General features: G+C 35.5%; 1 protein-coding gene across 5 annotated transcripts in view; it reads left to right on the top strand.

The window, feature by feature from the left end:
* The window catches only part of LOC120628747 (lutropin-choriogonadotropic hormone receptor-like), a 109,588-nt gene that overhangs the window by 67,317 nt on the left and 23,880 nt on the right, over positions 1 to 18,391 (top strand). For 4 of the 5 annotated variants that reach the window (XM_039897350.1, XM_039897352.1, XM_039897349.1 and 1 more), the window contains 2 exons: positions 14,691 to 14,817; positions 16,376 to 16,450. In XM_039897350.1, coding sequence (XP_039753284.1) covers positions 16,383 to 16,450 — 68 coding nt within the window. In that variant the 5' untranslated portion in view covers positions 14,691 to 14,817; positions 16,376 to 16,382. Of the gene's footprint in view, positions 1 to 14,690; positions 14,818 to 16,375; positions 16,451 to 18,391 lie in introns of those variants that run through there. The other variant, XM_039897353.1, reaches the window with a different exon arrangement.

Here is an 18,391-nt window from a genome sequence, read left to right as displayed (position 1 = left end):
CGATCCAAGATGGCCACAAAGCCGAATTACATATTTTTTTTACACGCTTTTTATTTTTACTTTAGAACACTATATTGAAAGTAAGGGGTTTTTAAATTGTTACACATTAGCTTGAAGCTTCCATACATTTCGTTAAATGCAGATTTGTTTCGAACAAACACCTTTTTCTGCACGCAACGTCGTGTTCCACATATAAAATGTCCGTTCAAGTGGCAAACGTCTTTCATTGTAATCTTGTAAATAGATAATGGGTCAGAAATCGCCTCTTATCACGCCTTCAACAAATGCTCGATCACTATAAAGTGTTATTGACTCACCTATTTATTTCTTTTTAAAACTTCCGTTCAAAGACCGCCAAAAGCCACAGAAAAACTAAAAAAAAATAAAAAACTAAAAACAAAAATATGATAATACAAACACAAAATTCATCGACAAGTTAGGTTATATGAGTTGACTAATGAAAATGGATTGGTGAAAGGTAAATATGTATGCCTTGGAATCTTCTTTGATTAGTCGTTAGTTTCTTATTATTTTGTTCGTCGTTAGTGAAAACGGGCATAAGTATTGTTTATATAATAAGACAAAACACTTATTTTTTAGTAAATATTAGATTGTAATTTGAAGAATTTTGACTTTAGCAATTGAGCTAGGTTAAGTTAAAATAACTCTTAATAATATAAACGTTCATTATGCAAACTTCTTATCAACTGTTTTTATTAGAGAGATAAGTCTCATAAGACAAATCTTTTCGTGTTCATAGATTAGTGTAATCGTGTTTATTTAATAGCTAAGTGATATTTGTAAATATACTTATACAACGTTTTTGTTTTAGATTTATTTAGTTTTACATAGTTTATTTTAGCTTATATTTATAAAATAAACTTGAGTGATTTATACAACTTCAAGGATATAATTAAATTAGTTAACATTTGAGGCGGTGTTATGCTTATTAATTAAAGCTAGAGCTTTTTTTAAAAACGAAAATCATTTCCAATTTCATTTTACCTATAAATATTGCCTGTTTTATATATTACGTAAAAAATCTTTACCTAAATTTAAGAATAGGTAAGTAAAGGATTAATTCAATCTGCTATCTGAATATTTTGGATTGATTTTATTAATTTTTGGCATAAATATACATACACAATAGTTTAAAATAATTCTATGAAATCAACGGAAACCTAGACTGACGTGCTAACTACCAAGAAAACTTCCATAAAAATTAGCTTTTAATTTGACTATTGACATTATATCGAATTAACCTATTCTATCTGTAATGTAAAAATTGTAATTAATTAATAATATGTATGTATTATTTATCACTTCAAATAAATAAAATGGATAACGCTGTCTAAAAGCTTTTAAAATTCTATAATACAAATAATGAATGTCGTATATAAACTGAGTTTCTAAAGTGCTCGAATATAAAAACCTTACAATTTTATGTTAGTCTTATTATGACACATAGGTATCGCTAGAAGGAATCCGCCCGTATACAAACTAACTATATTTTGCAACAAATTACATTATGCGGGTGGAAATTTCAATTAAGTAGGTATGTTAAGTTAACAGTTTGAAACAATTTCAGCCATAGGTAGGTGGGCCTAGATTAGAGTTTAAATTTTATAATCCTTTCGAATTATTCTGGAGTTTTATCATATGTTATTATCCGTGTTATTTATCCGGACGCCAAAATCACGGAGTTTTATGAGTTTGACCTGTCATCGGGTTTAGTTTTATATTGTTTCAAAGGTGAATCAGTCGGGAATGTTCTTAGTTGTCGGTCCAAGATGGCCGCCGCGACAAATTGTCGTATTATGTTTTTATTCACAACTCCCTCGATATAGGTATCAAATGAAAGGTGTGTCAGGGGTTTTTTTTTTTATTATTTAACAAATTAGGTAAATATAAATAAATATAGAACGACAATATCACCGTAGACAATAAGCGTAGCTTGTATTATGACTGCTAAGATGAATATTCTTTTTATCAATAAAATACATAAATACTTATAAAACATATATAAACACCCAGACACTAAAAACATTTCTTTTCATCACAATCGACCGTCAACATATACCCATGAAAAAAAACGTGTGTAGGTATACTTATGTACCTACACGCGTTAAAAGTTATATTTCTCTGGCGTAACAAAATAAAAATCTTTTCAAAATTTTATCTTTCGCCTTATTCTGCGTTTGTAGAAAAAAACTACTCTAACAATATAAATAGGTATTTAAAACATTGAAACGCATTATCTAGTTATCTTTGCATTATCAAGTTATCGGAAGACCAAGTTTCATCATTAAAACTTGAGATTTTTGTTTGCACGATTGAATCAATGAAATCACCGGAATGAGCCCGCCGACTTTGACAATTCAAAGTCGGCCGGTCGTGTCAAACCTTTTATCGAGAAACAAAATTGTTGACCATAGATAACTTCAGGGTGTCGGTTTTTCGTGACGGTGTGCGCGCGCATCCTAAAAATGTACTCTCATAATTTTTCCCTAACGCGCCAAAAGAAGTATAACTTCAACATTAACACACAAATACCCATAAAAATATTTCATTACTAAAATAAATATATATTAAGTATATATTTAAAAAATATTTGTAACTAACATTATGAGGTTCAGAACTCCAATAAGTCTGATCCCTGTTCAAACGAAAATAAACGAAACTCCACTTCCTAAGTACATCAAGGCGTTATCACTCACATTATCAGTGCTATCAATTAGGCACTTGGGCACTTTGAAAGATTTGAAACACATCACACAAGGTTAAGGTAATAAATGTTGCTCATTAAAACAGGCCGATAATCGTTCTATTTCCGATCCATTGTTATTTTTAGTTGGCCACTTATCAATTAAGTAGCAATACATAATCAGTAAATAACTTTAATAACCTACACATAATGTTATAATATGACGAATATATACGAGTACGTTTTTCTGTGAAATACTTTGTCGATAAATCATCAATAAATAATAAGTAGACACAGTCGCAAAGTTGCACGTCTTTCGGTGTCCTACAAGATATATTTCGGAGAGTGCGCTGAGGAACTATTTAATTTGGAATGCCTATGGGTTATAATATGGGTTCCTTCAAATGAAGAGTGATTAGGCATTTCCTAAACAAGCGCGCTCCATCTTAGGCCGTATCATCACTTATTTTCGGATGTTATTGCGGCCAAGCGCAAGTCTATTATAAACATAAAAAAAAACGATATCGCAGTTTTTCTATTTTTATTTAATTTTATTTCAAATGAATAGAAGAAAAAATCGGGACAGGCTGGATTTGATCCTACAACTTAGGGTTCAGGCAATAGAAGCCTAATTGCTTTGCCAATACAGAAACGGTTCTCGTATACCGCCTGTTGTGTGTATATATAATTTGGACTGTATTAATGTTTATGCATTGAAATTAAACTTATTGCTGGTTTACTAGGATTTATTTTGATACAAAGTTTAGTAAATGCACTGAGACCGCCAATGCGTGAATGATGGCGTGGGCCACGTAACTCGAGCTCGCGGGTCGCCCCCCGCGGAGCCCGCGACCCGCGGACCGGTTTCGATGCATACTAGTGGGCATCGAACACCGCCGATGCCGATATTATCATATGCATTTATATCAGTCTTTTAATACAATAAACGACGATTTTATTTAATATTCTAATGCTTCCTGCATTGCAGTTTCGGTAGGTATACTTTTGAAAGGTTTTTACTTAATTGTCAAAGCACTCAGACCGCGTTTGCCGGAGAGATGTAGGTTCAAAACCTGCCGGTTCCAAACATGAGATTTACCTGTCTAAACGTCAATACATCAATCTGATGTTTTATATCCTCATTATCATCATCAGTTCAACCGATGTAGAGTTTCAATGCCCCCGGTCCTGGGACGGTTGTTTCGAGCGGTTCCCGGCTCGCTTGATGTCGCCCGTCCACCTCTTTACGCTGCGTTTTCCGGTTCGGGGTCGCCGTTACAGCACCTTGGGACCACAATGTCCCATTCTCCGAGCTATATGCCCCTGAACTTCAGCTTCACGGCTCTTTGAGCTATGTCTGTAACTGTACTGTTCTGCTAAGGATCTTCTCATTTGTTTACATAGAGACACTCCCAGCGACCACGTTTTATTCAAAAAAAAATCTGAATTCATTTATTTCAAGTATAATAAATTAATTTAGAATTTATGAATGAATTTATTTATACTTATATTTGAAACATCAAGTATGTATATTTGTAGTGACTCTACCATCACGACCGGGTCGGTAATAGGTTGATATGATAATATCATAATTATATCATCATATCAACCCGGTCCATTAAAGGGCATGGGTCACCTCCCACAATGAGAAGGGTTTAGGTTAATCCCCCACGTTGCCCCCGTGCAGATTAGTGCCCCCCTTACACCTTTCAGAACATTACGGAGAACTCTCAGGCATGAAGGCCTTATGATGTTTTCCTTTACCGCTAAAGTAAGCACACTACAGGGCATGGGTCTCCTCCCACAATGAGATGGGGTTAAGGCCGTAATCCACCACGCTGGCCCAGTGCTGATTGGTGGACTCCACACACCTTTGAGAACATTGTGTAGATCTCAAGCATGAAGGTTTCCTTACGATGTTTTCCTTCACCGTTGAAGCAAATGAATAGTTTAATTACTTAAAACGCAAATAACTTAGAAAACTTCTAAGGTTGTCTGGAAGAGATCGCTACAAAGCGATAAGGCCGCCTTTTGTATCGTAATTTTTAAGTTTATTCTTGTTGTCCTTTGCTTTTTTTCTATTTGTGGTGTATAAATAAATAAAACTTAAGAGGTGCGTGCTGGGATTCGTACTCGGCCCTGAAGTGAAGCCGACTGCCAGCACAGCTTTTCACGTTTATATGCACAAAATAAATTAACTCATTTTCAGAAATTAATACTGGGCCAAGAACTTGTAAAGTATTAAGCTCGACCCAAATTATAAAAGCGTAATAAATCAGGTCACGTCTGTTAACACTGTAGGTACTCCTCTCCTAATGCATCTTTTCATATCCTACGCTGTCTGTGTACTGTATATTTTGGCGACCTACCAGCGGCTCGTAGCTGACGTATTGATGATGGATCTTATTTTAAGAATGGGCGCAAATAATGTATGTTTGAAATCTTTTGAAATCTTCCAACCGCGTGAACTTCATCGCACCGAGGCGAGGCAACGTAAGGGCCTGCAATATTGTGTAGTTAGTACCCATATATACATACATACTTTCAATGGCGTGCACTGGGTTTCTTACCGTATGCATACAGAGCGCGGGTTGGGGTGGTTGGTACGTCCGGGAGGTATCCAACGGGTTCCCCGGGCCTCTAACAAAGCCAACAAGAAATACATGCCGTGGTGGTTTCTAGTTTGGGTATACCCCTTTTTAGGGGTGCGACAACTTGAAATAAATGAATTTTGATTTTTTTTTGAAACTGCGTGTACGTACATAAGTTACATTATATAATTAGATATATTTTAAATATTGTATTTTTAGGACGTAAAATTTTAATATTAAAAAAAAATCAATCACGACTACACACACTTATATATTTTTAAAACAAATTAAAGCAAAGTATTTACAGAACTAATAACACACTTATTTAGAGAAATTAAATTAAAAAAAATAAAATGAGCAGGTTGACTTTTCAAACGGACAGGGGTTCCCCTTAAACTAGTTGACGGTACACGAAGATTCTCTCGAATGGATTTTCGATATTCGGATGGACACTTGCCGCTAACCACCTGAGGGATTGCTAATGCGTCACCGGGGGAGTGGGGCGAGCGCGAAAGCTCGCCATGAGAAGAGCCCCAGGGCTCGACGACATCGGGGAAGAGTGGGAGACGTCGACCCGAGGGTGCCTCCTGCGAGGGCTCGGACCTCGGCTCGGTTCGACGTTAATCTGAGTGTTGATGGAGTAGAGACTTTTGGAGTAATCATTGTTTAGTCCGAACGGTCACGGGGACTGTGGTAAGGATCCACGTCCGGATGACGTCAGAAATGAGGGGCCCTCGTCTTCGCCGGCGAAGACGCTGTGTTTGTTGCGTGTGTGTGTGTGTTGTTGGGACACGTTGTCGGTAGTTATTTTATCGTCAGGGTCGTCAAGGACATGCTTCGGACGTCGCCGCTTTGGCTCGACGTCGGGGACGGGGGTATAAGTGGACGCCTCGACCACTAGGGGGTTGGGGAGTCGGACTGCATTTTCAAAGTAGGTCTTTGATAATGATTTCATGTACTAATCTCGAATAAAGCGCGCACCGCCTTTTATAGCCGCTAAACCACCACTACGCGTCGTCCCCTCCACGACAATGTCTCGTGACTATTCCTCTAATAGTATTATAAATGCAAAACAATTGAAATTGAAATTGAATAATTTAAAAAGAGAAAAAGGAAAACAAAAGAGAAACACATAAACAATTAAAATCAACTTTGCGTCCTGTGGTTAATGGGTCATCTTCCCAGCTCTGTGCTGCAGCGCGCAGTCACATGCCAAAGAATTACATGTTACTACTGTACCAGAACATTAGTTGGTTAAATTTTATTTTAGGGGGGAGTCCCACAATTAACCGTCTGGTACTCCCATTTTGCAAAACTAAGTTCTTCGGTAACTCTTCCACTTTTAAGGCTGTTGTTCTTTGGAATAATTTGCCTGCTGACATCCGTAAAAGTCAATCCCTTCCCATATTTAAATGTCGTCTTAAAGGCTACTATGTCTTTGAGTGAAGTAATTTGAACAAATATCGTAATTAATGGGTATTATTTGTATTTTTCTTTTTTCATTATTTAATTATATATGTATTTATATATACATTTATTATATATGTATTTATATTATATTTATATATACATATGTATTTATATATTTATATATTTATTTATTTTATATGTATATTATATGTAGTATAATTGCACTATCCCACTCTCTTGCAGCTTTTCCTTCTGCCAGAGGTTGCCTGTAAGAGATTGCTTGCAGCAATAAGGCCGCCTTTGCATGCCTACAATTCTTGTTGTTGTTTATTATATATTTTATGTATATTCTGATGTTTGTGTGCAATAAAGTATTTCTTCTTCTTATTCTTCTTAAACTTCGTCTTGCCCAAGGGTCGGAGGTAGCAATAAAGCTTTTCCACCACGCCAAAAAAAAGGGGTATGCATACAATCTCTTCCTATACGCGTTATATATCTTCAGGGTAGACAGTGCTTTTGTGCATGTATGAAGTACACGCCACTGTATACTTCAATATGCACACAAAGCGTTGCATTTCCTGGTTACTAATAAAATAAGCCGATGACTGACCACCTCTAAGCAAGCGTAGATACCGAAGGTCAAAGTCAAAAATATCTTTATTTAAGTAGGCCCATAGGATGGCACTTATGATGCGTACATTAGGTACATGACAAATGTGTACACGGTAGTGAGATGATGGCGATAACCATATTCAAAATTAAAAAAATTCAAAATTCATTTATTTCAAGTAGGCCTAATTTATAAGCACTTTTGAAACGTCAAGCGTAATTCGTAGACTTAAAACTAAAGCTACGAGGTTTCAAAACGCGTCCTGGTCTAAGAAGAAGCCCACAAAAAACTTAGTCGTGTGTTTTACCGTGTGTTATCACCATCTCACACTGTAATTCAAAATTATAAGAAGAGGCAACCTGGTTAGAGATCACCCGAGCTTTTTTATCAATTATAATAAGACTATTATACTAGGACATATAACATAGTCCTATTATAATATAAAGGACTATTATATGTAGTCCTTTATACTATAATAGGACTACGTAAGCTTACGTTTAATACAAACTTTATCATATGCTGATTTTTTTGAAGTTGTTGTAATAACGTCAACAGATATACAACATCTATACTAAATTGTCTTACTAGCACGGTTCATGAGATACAGCCTGGTGACAGAATGACAGACAGACGGGCGGACATCGGCGTAATAGTACAGGCTCCCGTTTTGCCCTTTAGGTAAAATAGTAGTGTGTGTATAACAGAACTGTCACCAATAACAAAATAACGGACGATACAAAAAACAACAAAAAAAACAATTTCGGAAATTAAAAACTCAAGAACTTGCTGAAGGAAAGTTATTAGTTTTATATTGAAGTATCGTACGTAATTAGTAGAACAAAGATCGAGGCACGTGGACTGTTCGTGACATGGTGACGTCACGAAGTTCACTATAATAGACGTTCAATTAAGACTCCCGTTTGAGTAAGTTGATATAGCTCAGTGGATAGAGCTTCGGTCTTCCTTTCGGGTGGCCGAGTTCTATGCCTGGCACGTACGCAACTATTCGGAATTAAACAATTGAATTATCAAAATTCAAAAGAATACAAAATTTATTTATTTCAAGTAGGCCCAGTTTATAATCAAGTCGGTCTGTTGGTAGTGACTCTACCACTGGTTCAAAAAGCAGATTCTACCGAGAAGAGCCGGCAAGAAACTCAGTAGATTGCTCTTGATAAATATAATTTTACAGTTTAATATTCTTTAGAATATTTCTATCTTGTGAGAACGGAGTGGCCTGGCTCCTATCACTTGTTTTAACGGGGAAGGAAAACATTCTAAAAAAAACATCCCTAAGAGTTCTTCATAACGTTCTTAAAGGTGTGTGAAGTCTACCACTAATGGGCTGATAGTGATGATGCGTAAATAAGGTCTATTTTTCTCCATCTTATACCGTGGCAACTGCGATAGAGGTCATGTTTCTAAAGCTTTCGATGTTTCAATATCTATTATTGACAGCCGATTGGCGCAGCGTGCAGCGACCCTGCTTTCTGAGTCCAAGGCCGTGGGTTCGATTCCCACAACATAAATGTTTTTCATAGTCTGGGTGTTTATCTGTATATTATAAGTATTTATGGGTATTATATTCATAAAAATATTCATCAGTCATCTTAGTACCCGTAACACAAGTTACGCTTACTTTGGGGCTAGATGACAATGTGTGTATTGTCGTAGTATATTTATTTATTTATTATTATCAGAACACACAATCAACCTCTGCACAGCGACTTCGCCGGCGAAGACGAGGTCCCCGACTTCTAACGTTCTCGGAAGCGAGAGCTGAGCCGAGGTTCGGCGCTCCTTCGAGCCCTAGGGTTCAAACTCTTCCTGGCAGAGCCCCATTCCGAGGCTCGCCGACAACCCCGCGTTACGCTGTTAAAACCATTAGGGTTAATCAGCACACACAATCCAAAAAAAAGGGACCACTGCTAAGCTTGGGTAGGACGTTTTTTTTTCTGATTTCGAAATTCCACCGTCTTAAAAAAAAAACTTATTATTTTTATTTTCGTTACATTTGTTACCAGTGAAGCTATAATAAATAATAATAAATATACAATGGGTTTTTTGCCAAATGCCATCGCCAAAGAGCCCCAAAGTAAGCGTAGCTTGTGTTATGGGTCCTCAGACGACTGAAGAATATTTTAATAATACAATATACATAAATACTTATCGATATTATAAATTAAAATATTCATGTCTAAAACTCTATCCCTATCCCTATCCCTATCCCTACTAATTTTATAAAAGTCAATGTAAGTTTGTTTGTTACGCTTACACGCAAAAACTACTAGTCGTAATAAAGGATACTTTTTTCCCGACATTAAGCTCGGTTTCTTTGGGAGAGGGGATGAAAGTGTTTGATAATTAAACGCCATAACTCCAACAAATTAGGTTATAATATTTGTTAATTTTGCCCAAACTGTGGTTGGAGATAGAGGACAGAACTCCTCAGCGGACAGCAGCAAACCCCTCATTCAAGGCTTAGCGATACTGAATACTTTATTTTTTTTTAGAACTACAACTAAATTTAATGCCACTTCAAAAACAAAATCAAACGCAGAGGAAGTCGCGGGCAACAGCTAGTACATAATTTGTTTTTCAGCTGTCTGGGTGTTTATATATATATGAACACCTAGACACTGAAAAACATTCATGTTCATCACACCAACATTTTTCGATTGTAGGAATCGAAGCCACGTCCTTGGACTCTTAAAGCATGGCCGCTGCCCACTGCGCCAAGCGGCCATAAAATAATATAGTCTAGTTTATATTTTTATAAATAGCTCAACGCGCTTGAGTTTTTTTTGTAAAAATAAATTAACTAATAACCATTTTCAAACATCGTAATTTTCTAATACCAATACACTATGCAAACCTTAGTATGTAATAAACAAAACTTCGAACGTTTACTATTTCAACATGCAAAATCAATAACTAATGTTTCACGAAGGTATACAAAATGACTGCCTGTTTATTTTACTATGCTTATAATTAGCAAACCGAGTCAGGACTTTGGCATCATTCTCGTCGTGTCCGAGTTCGAATCCCGGCACGCAGCTCTAACTTTTCGAAGTTATGTGCATTTTAAGCAATTATTATTAAACTATTTATTTATATACAGCAACATTAACATATACAAAATATAATAAAAACAGAAACATATAGAAAGAAGTAGAATACAAAAGGCGGCCTTAACGCTTAATAGCGATCTCTGCCAGGCAACCTTTGTATTAGGAAAATAAGAAGAGGAGAAATGACTGTTGGTGGTAAAAATTTTAAAATACATACATGCCAATAACTAAATACTAATAAATAAAGTAGTGTACACAAATAGATCAAAAGTACGTAATATAAATAAATATAATTAAATATTACTTCATTTAGCAGCGAAGGAGAACATCGTTAGGAAACGTGCACGCCTGAGACTTCTCCATAATATTGTCACAGGCGTGTCAAGTCCAGCAGTCCATACTGGGCCAGCTAAATTTATTGTGGAAGGAGACCCGTGCCCCGCAGGGTGATTAAGTATTTCGCGACAGGTTTGCGACAGGCGTATATCTTGCAATCACTGCTGTCAAACGTCACTTTTTCATACAATAAATAAGCAAAAGTGACGTTTGACAGCAGTGATTGCAAGATTGACGCCTGTCGCAAACCTGTCGCGAGATCGCCACTGTTAGCAAGCGAACTGTAAAATGTGTTAGAAAATAAATTAATCAAAACTCAATTAAATTAATTAGAAAAGCCGGCAACGCATCGGTGGCTCGTCTAGTGCTGCAGATGTTTATGGGCAGCGGTGATCACTTAACATCAGGTGACCCACTTGCTCGTATGCCCGCTATTAATATTTAAAAAAAAAAACTGCTGAACAAGCAGATGGTCCACCTGATGATGGTTTTTTTTCCACTTAAAGTTAACTTGACTGCAATCTCACATGAGTGATGATCAAAGATGATAGCGGGCTAACCTGTTAGGTATTATGGCAGTTATATTTAATCCATACCCCAAATATGCGATACCATGGATTTATCCATACCCCTGTGGCAGAAATAAGCATGGCGATCATACCCTCGTTTTTTTGGTTCTTCATAAATTCCACGGGTACTGTATATTTTTGCCATACCCCAGGTTAGTTTGCTACTACATTAGACTGCATCAACTCTTCCGAGCGCGAGATTGCAGTCAAGGGTTAACTTGTAGTAGAATAAAATTACCATCATCCCATTTCTGAGATTACCAACTGTTTCAGGGAGGTCGAAAAACCACCATGTATACAGAGTTATACCTTATTTTTTCCATCAACGCCATACGAACATTATGTTGAGTGGCGACGATAAACGGCGAGTTAGCGGCCTCATTCCGCAGCCGGGTACACAATAAACAGATAATTGAGATGTCACGTAGTGCGACGCTAAACGAACGCGTCAACACCTATCACGCCATGAGGGTAGTCACGACCTTTTGTTATATTTATATCTTATACTAATATATAAAGCTGAAGAGTTTTTTTGTTAGTTTACTTGAACGCAATGATCTCAGGAACTAATAGTCGAATTTGAAAAATTCTTTCAGTGTTGGATAGCCAATTTTTCGAGGAGGTATGTAAACAATGCATATTGGTACGAAAGCAGCAATCGTGGTTGATTTGCTTTTATTTTTTTAAAAGTTCGGCTCTATATGAAATTTAAAAGGGACCATTTCGAAATAAACCGCTTTCCAATATATTATGAAAATTGAGCGTAATTTTCATAGTAAAGTGGAAGTACATATTTGGTAAAGTGGAAAGAGAAAGACGAGTGGAAAGAGAGTGGCGCTTATTCGTGGATAATGCGTCGTTAGCTTTCGTTTTTTTTATAACTCACTAGCTGTTGCCCGCGACTTCGTCTGCGTTTGTTTTTGCTTTTGGAAAGACATGTGGCATTCGATTTAGGTGTAATTCTACGAACTCTAAGTATTTAGGATAGCTAAGCCTTAAATGACGGGTTTGCTGCCGTCCGCTGAGGAGTTGTGTCCTCTATCTCCAATCACATTCATCAGATCTACACGAAATTTAGGCAAATCAAACCGACATTATAACCTCTAAAGTACAAAATTAATTATTTAAATCTGTTATCATTTGACGGCGTTATGGTGTTAAATCGTCAAACACCAATCCTCTACCCCTTTCCAAAAGAAATGGGCTTAATTTCGGGATAAAAAGCATCATATTTTAATTTTAATACCTTCAGAAATATGTGTACAAAGTTTCACGATGATCGGTTAAGTAGTTTTTACGTGAAAGCGTAACAAACAAACTTACATTCACATTTATAATATTAAGTAGGGATATTTTGATTATAATCTGACAGGGAAAACTAATTTAGGCACCAGAAACTATTTATTTTTAAAATTTAATCTCCACTCCTAATATTATAAATGGTAAAGTAAGTATTTCTGAGGCTTTTATCACATGCTAGTTGATTATAGCTGGCACCTGCTCTACCAAGCACGTGAGACTTAATCGAATTCCGCTCTCCGGGTTGATAGAAAGAACATCTTAACAGACTGAAGCAAAGGCCGACTCGAGAATCGATCCCGGGACCTTGTCAAAGTCAAAGTCAAAAATATCTTTATTCAAGTAGGCCCATAGGTGGCACTTTTGATGCGTACATAAGAATTACACGGTAGTGAGATGATGGCGATAACCACATTCGTAAACTTAAATCTGTCCTAAAACGCGTCCTGGTCTAAGAAGAAGCCCACAACAAACTTAGCCGGATGTTTTTTTTTGTTATCACCATCTCACAATGTCATTTAAAATTATTACTGTGATACTTGTGATCCGTAGATCTGCTGTCCACTAAATCAATTAGGTAGTAGTGACATAACTGAAATGTTCGAATATAGTTCAGTTTTTTAAACCAATTCTTTTTGACAATCTATTTATATAGTAAACATACCAAAACCTCGCATAAGCAAGTGACGTGTGTATTTCCTGTCAGAAACATAACAAGCAGTTATTAATATACCCGTTTGTTTGTACAAATAAATGTAATTTGAATTAATAACAAAACATTCGCTCAGCTATCATGTAAATCAAAACTAATATAATGAGATTTTAATTAAAATATTTACTAAACGGCAGAAAATATTCGTACGGATTTCTCTAAACAAACGGGTTTACGACTCTACGACTACTGTATGTGTATTTTTAGGTTAGCTACCGTATTTAAATATCTATGACTATATCTTGAGGTTCGAAAACAAGCTTAAAAGTATAGAGTATTAATCCGAGTCCATGAATCCGCACTTAGCCAACGTGGTGGGCCTAAAGCCTAAAGTAGTTGTAAATTGTAAATTAAATTAAAAAGTTGGTAAATTAATTAATTAAAAACTCCGCTGTCCGGCCGCCTGTCACCGTCTGAGGCAAATGGCAGCTGCTGCTGACCCTGCTTTCTGAGTTAAGGCCGTGGGTTCGAATCCCACAACTGAAAATAACTAAAGAGAAAAATTTAAAGGAGCTAAAATTATGACATGTGCATAATCAATACATATTGGAAAGTTTAAGCTATCTACAAAAAAATACGCAGACACAAAATTTAAAAAGAACGTGGACTGTAACAATAATAATATTAGAAGTAAAATTAACTTAACTCAAATAATAAAATAATTAGTAATTCATTTAAGGATAATTTTATATCATTTTATATCAAACTAGCTGTTTCCCGCGACTTCATCTGCGTTTGATTTTGTTTTTTGATGTGCCATTAACTTTAGTTGAAGATCTAAAAATTTTAAAGTATTCAGTATCGCTATTATTACTATAATATCGCCTTAAATGAGGGGATTGCTGCTGTTCCCTGAGGAGTCTGTCCTTTATTTCCAACCACAGTTTGGGCAAAATTAAACACATATTATAACCCTTATAGTACAAAAATAATTATTTAAATCGGTTATAATTTGTCGGAGTTATGGTGTAAAATCGTCAAACACTCATCCCCTCTCCCAAATGAACCGAGCTTAATGTCGGGATAAAAAGTATCCCATATTACTTCTAACACTTCCAAGAATATGTGTACAAAGTTTCATGAGGATCGGTAAAGTAGTTTTTGCGTGAAATCGTAACAAACAAACTTACATGGACATTTATAATATTAGTAGGGATTACTTCTTACACCAGAGCGCGCTTGCAACCCTTCTTGCTTTAAGTTAACAAATGCAATTATCACCATAACCTAACATAACATAATTATAAACGCTTCATAAGTGCCTGTGACAAGGTCTACATGAACAAAACATTTTTAAATTTGAATCTCAATTTGCTTAACCCCGCAAAGAATATTCGTATTATATGCGGTCGATAACGACGAATCATGATATTTTTATCTTGTTTCAGTGAAGTCGAGCACTGGGCAAGAAGCGAAGGCGGGCATCACGGTGGAGTTCCTGAACACCAATATAACGCGGCTCAATGCAAGGCTTATCAGCGCGCGCGGATTCCGTCTTCACGAAGTAGAACATCTGTAAGTATTTAGTTCATCATCATTGTTCGTCAGCTGAGTGGCGCAGTGGGCTGTAACCCTGCTTGTATGTCCAAGGCTGTGGGTTCGATTCCCACAATGGAAAATTGTTTGTTTGTGATGAACATTAACGTTTTTCAGTATCTTGGTAGTAATTATCAGCATCACGTATACACAAACACACACACACACTTACACATACATGAACGTACACATAACATAATCGCACACTGCATGTTTTACTCGCATGTCAGAAATAAATAAATGTATTATATAAAAAATTTAAATAAAAATATGTTTGTAATCGTAGAGCGAGATCTTTTGGCACAGGTTTTAAACTTAAGAGAAGTTCTCCGCCTTATCTGCTATTGTTTTATGTGAACAAATAAATATAAAATAAATTCAAAATTCATTTATTTCAAGTAGGCCTACTTTAGCAATTTTGAAACATCAAGTATGTCTGTTTGTAATGACTCTACCACATTGGTAAAGAATATTCATCAGTTATCCTAGTACCCATAACACAAGCTACGCTTACCTTGGGGCTAGATAGCGATATGTGTATTGTGTCCATTATCGGCCCAAACCATTTACTCCGGGTCTCCCGTCGGAATTAGAAGGATGTAGGTGGATAGGTGGACTTCATACACCTTTGAGAATATTATGGAGAACTCTCATGCATTCAGATTTCCTCACGATGTGTTCCTTCACTGTTAAAACATGTGTTATAAATATATGTATTTTAATTCTACTACAAATTAAGCAGCAGGTGAAAGGCTTAACGGCAATTTCACCTGCTGCTAAGTGATGATGCAGTCTAACCTGTTAGGAGAATGGCAGTTATATTAAGCGGCCACGTCATACATCCATACATCCTCACAAACTTTCACGGTTATAAAATTCAAGCTTTTACCCGCGGGTTCGCTCACGTTAAGTTTAATTTTTGATTTGGTAAATATTAAAACCTTTGTTTTAAAAAAATGCCTTTCTGCTAATAGAAAAATGTGAACGTAAATTACTTAAAAAACCAGAAACTTTCATATAAATTTTCATCCCCTATTTGACGCCTTTGGAGTTGGAATTTGACGGCCGATTGGCGCAGTTTGCAGCGACCCTGCATTCTGAGCCCAAGGCCGTGGGTTCGATTCCCACTATTGGAAAATGTTTGTGTGATGAGCATGAATAATAAATAAATAAATGCATGCATAAATGCAAGCATGAATGTTTTTCAGTGTCTGTATATTCTAAATATTTGTGTATATTATTCATAAAAATATTCATCAGTCATCTTAGTACCCATAACACAAGTTACGCTTACTTTGGGGCTAGATGGCGATGTGTGTATTGTCGAATAAAAAAAAAAAAAACCCTCTTAGGGTTGGAATTTTCAGAAATCCTTTCTTAGCGGATTCCTTCATTGTAATAACTATCTGTGTGGAAAATTTCAGCCCGATCCGTCAAGTACTTATAGCTGTAGGTTGATAGATCAGTCAGTCAGTCAGACCTTTGCCTTTTATATATATAGATAAAGAAGGATAGTAATTGACTTTTTAATTCACAGGATAGTAATGAACGCGCCAAAATTGGAACACATCGCCGTAGAAGATCTGACAAAAATGCCGTCTCTTCGATCATTGTAAGTGGGGTTCTCTTGTTTCTCATAAAGAGTATTTAAATTAAATTAAAACAATTGTTTTTCTTATTTTTTGTTTCGTAATTTCATAAATGACCTTCCAAATCGTGTAAGTCATCCTTGTCTTATTTCCTGATGACACAACAGTCCTTGTGTGAGGAACTAGTCTTGATTATCAGAAATTAATAAATAAAGCTTTAGCAAATATAATGCAATAGCTCAAAAAATATACCGGGTATTTTAAGTGCAAAGACGATTTTAATCAAAATAAAAGTTATCCAAACAAACTTCATGTGCCAAGATGTACCTAATTTTAAATATTTTTTGACATGCACGTTTTGATTAATATTGATATTTATCTTCTTATTATTATAACTTTTTTTAAAATTATTAATTGAATATTAATTATATGAAATCCATAAGTGTCATTGCAGATTGCCATAGCTTTGTATAATCATTTAGTTTATATTATATTTTATTATATTCTTTTCTATTCTGTTTCGTTCTGTTCTATTCTATTATGTTAATCATTAAAATTATTGTAACTTCACAAATACCCTCTGACCATTATTTTTGCAAAATATTACTAAACTGCCTGTATAAGTCATTAAAGACATTTTAGTCTAGCAATTTCGTTAAAAGACATTTAAGTTATGGAACCGTGCACCATAATTTACGAGAAATACTTAATTTCAGCTGGAACAAAGTAACTTTTAACATTAGAAGTTATTTAAAACGACTCACAAACGACATTTAATTTAATTATACTTAAGGAATTCAAGAAAAAACTTTGTAACAATAAAAATTAACGCGGCTTTGATGCATTTAAGACTGGCAATGTTAGTTAACAACGTTTGAGTATTGTTATCATATAAATAGGTAATTATGTAAAGACGTTCTTCATATTTCTAAATCTAAAACTACACTAAGTAAGATATTCCCTGAGGTAGGTTACCTATGCCATATCTCAAGAAAGAAAGACTTAAAAAAAACGTAAATATTTTTTTCTATAAAATCAGCTCAAAAGTTAATACTCTAGGCGTTTAATGAATAGCAATGCGTGTCACACATAAAAGTGAAAAATCACAAAAAATGCATATATTAAAGCGGTAAGCCAGTAGGTATCATTCCGAGGAAAATGATATATTTCATTCAGTCTGTCTGAAGATAGTAGAGTTTCTAAGATATCATCATTTTCCTATTATACATTGATGGTATTTACCGATAACAGCAAGTTGATACATTTGTATTAAAAGTTATCGGCCATGTTGTACCTAACGACATTGTTTCGTGAATACAATGATCTAACTAGAGACACAAAAAGATCGATAAGTATTATATTACCTACGTCAATCAAGTCATAACTCAGACTCATAATGTCAATGATTATATTGGTTACTGCCCTATTCTCTGTTATTATATGTATTACTCTTGTATAATGGAATTTATGACGTCACCTGCTTAGTAGGGACGTTTAGCGAAAATATGGACAAGATTGTTTTCAGGCTCGGGTAGGTATTTAGCTTTCAATATTTTATAGGAACCATGCCTCCATCATCTTGGATAATAGATAGTTTTTAGGCCATTTTAAAATATCAGAATGACATCTATTTAGCTCCATTGTGTTTCGCTTTCATTGTAAAAATCATTTAAAATGTACTCTTACATTAAAAAACGGTTCATTAAATCTTACATCTGGAGCATAGTGTTATATGCTTGCGTGACTTGAAAAATGACACGGAGGGAAATTAGACTGCTAGAAGCATTCGAAATTTCGCCAACACCACTGGCGCCGAATTGAGAGAATAAGTTGGACTGAGAAAATTGGAAAAAAAAAGTACTAGAGTCAGTGAAAAGAAGAATATAATTATTATAGAAATCAGAAGAGGGGCAATTATTGGCCACCTAGTCATGATGAATTAACGGCAACTATAATTGAGTGTA

This window comes from Pararge aegeria, chromosome 13 (genome assembly GCF_905163445.1).
Source record: "Pararge aegeria chromosome 13, ilParAegt1.1, whole genome shotgun sequence".
Lineage (NCBI taxonomy): Eukaryota > Metazoa > Arthropoda > Insecta > Lepidoptera > Nymphalidae > Pararge > Pararge aegeria.
This window is presented reverse-complemented; position numbering and strand designations above follow the sequence as displayed.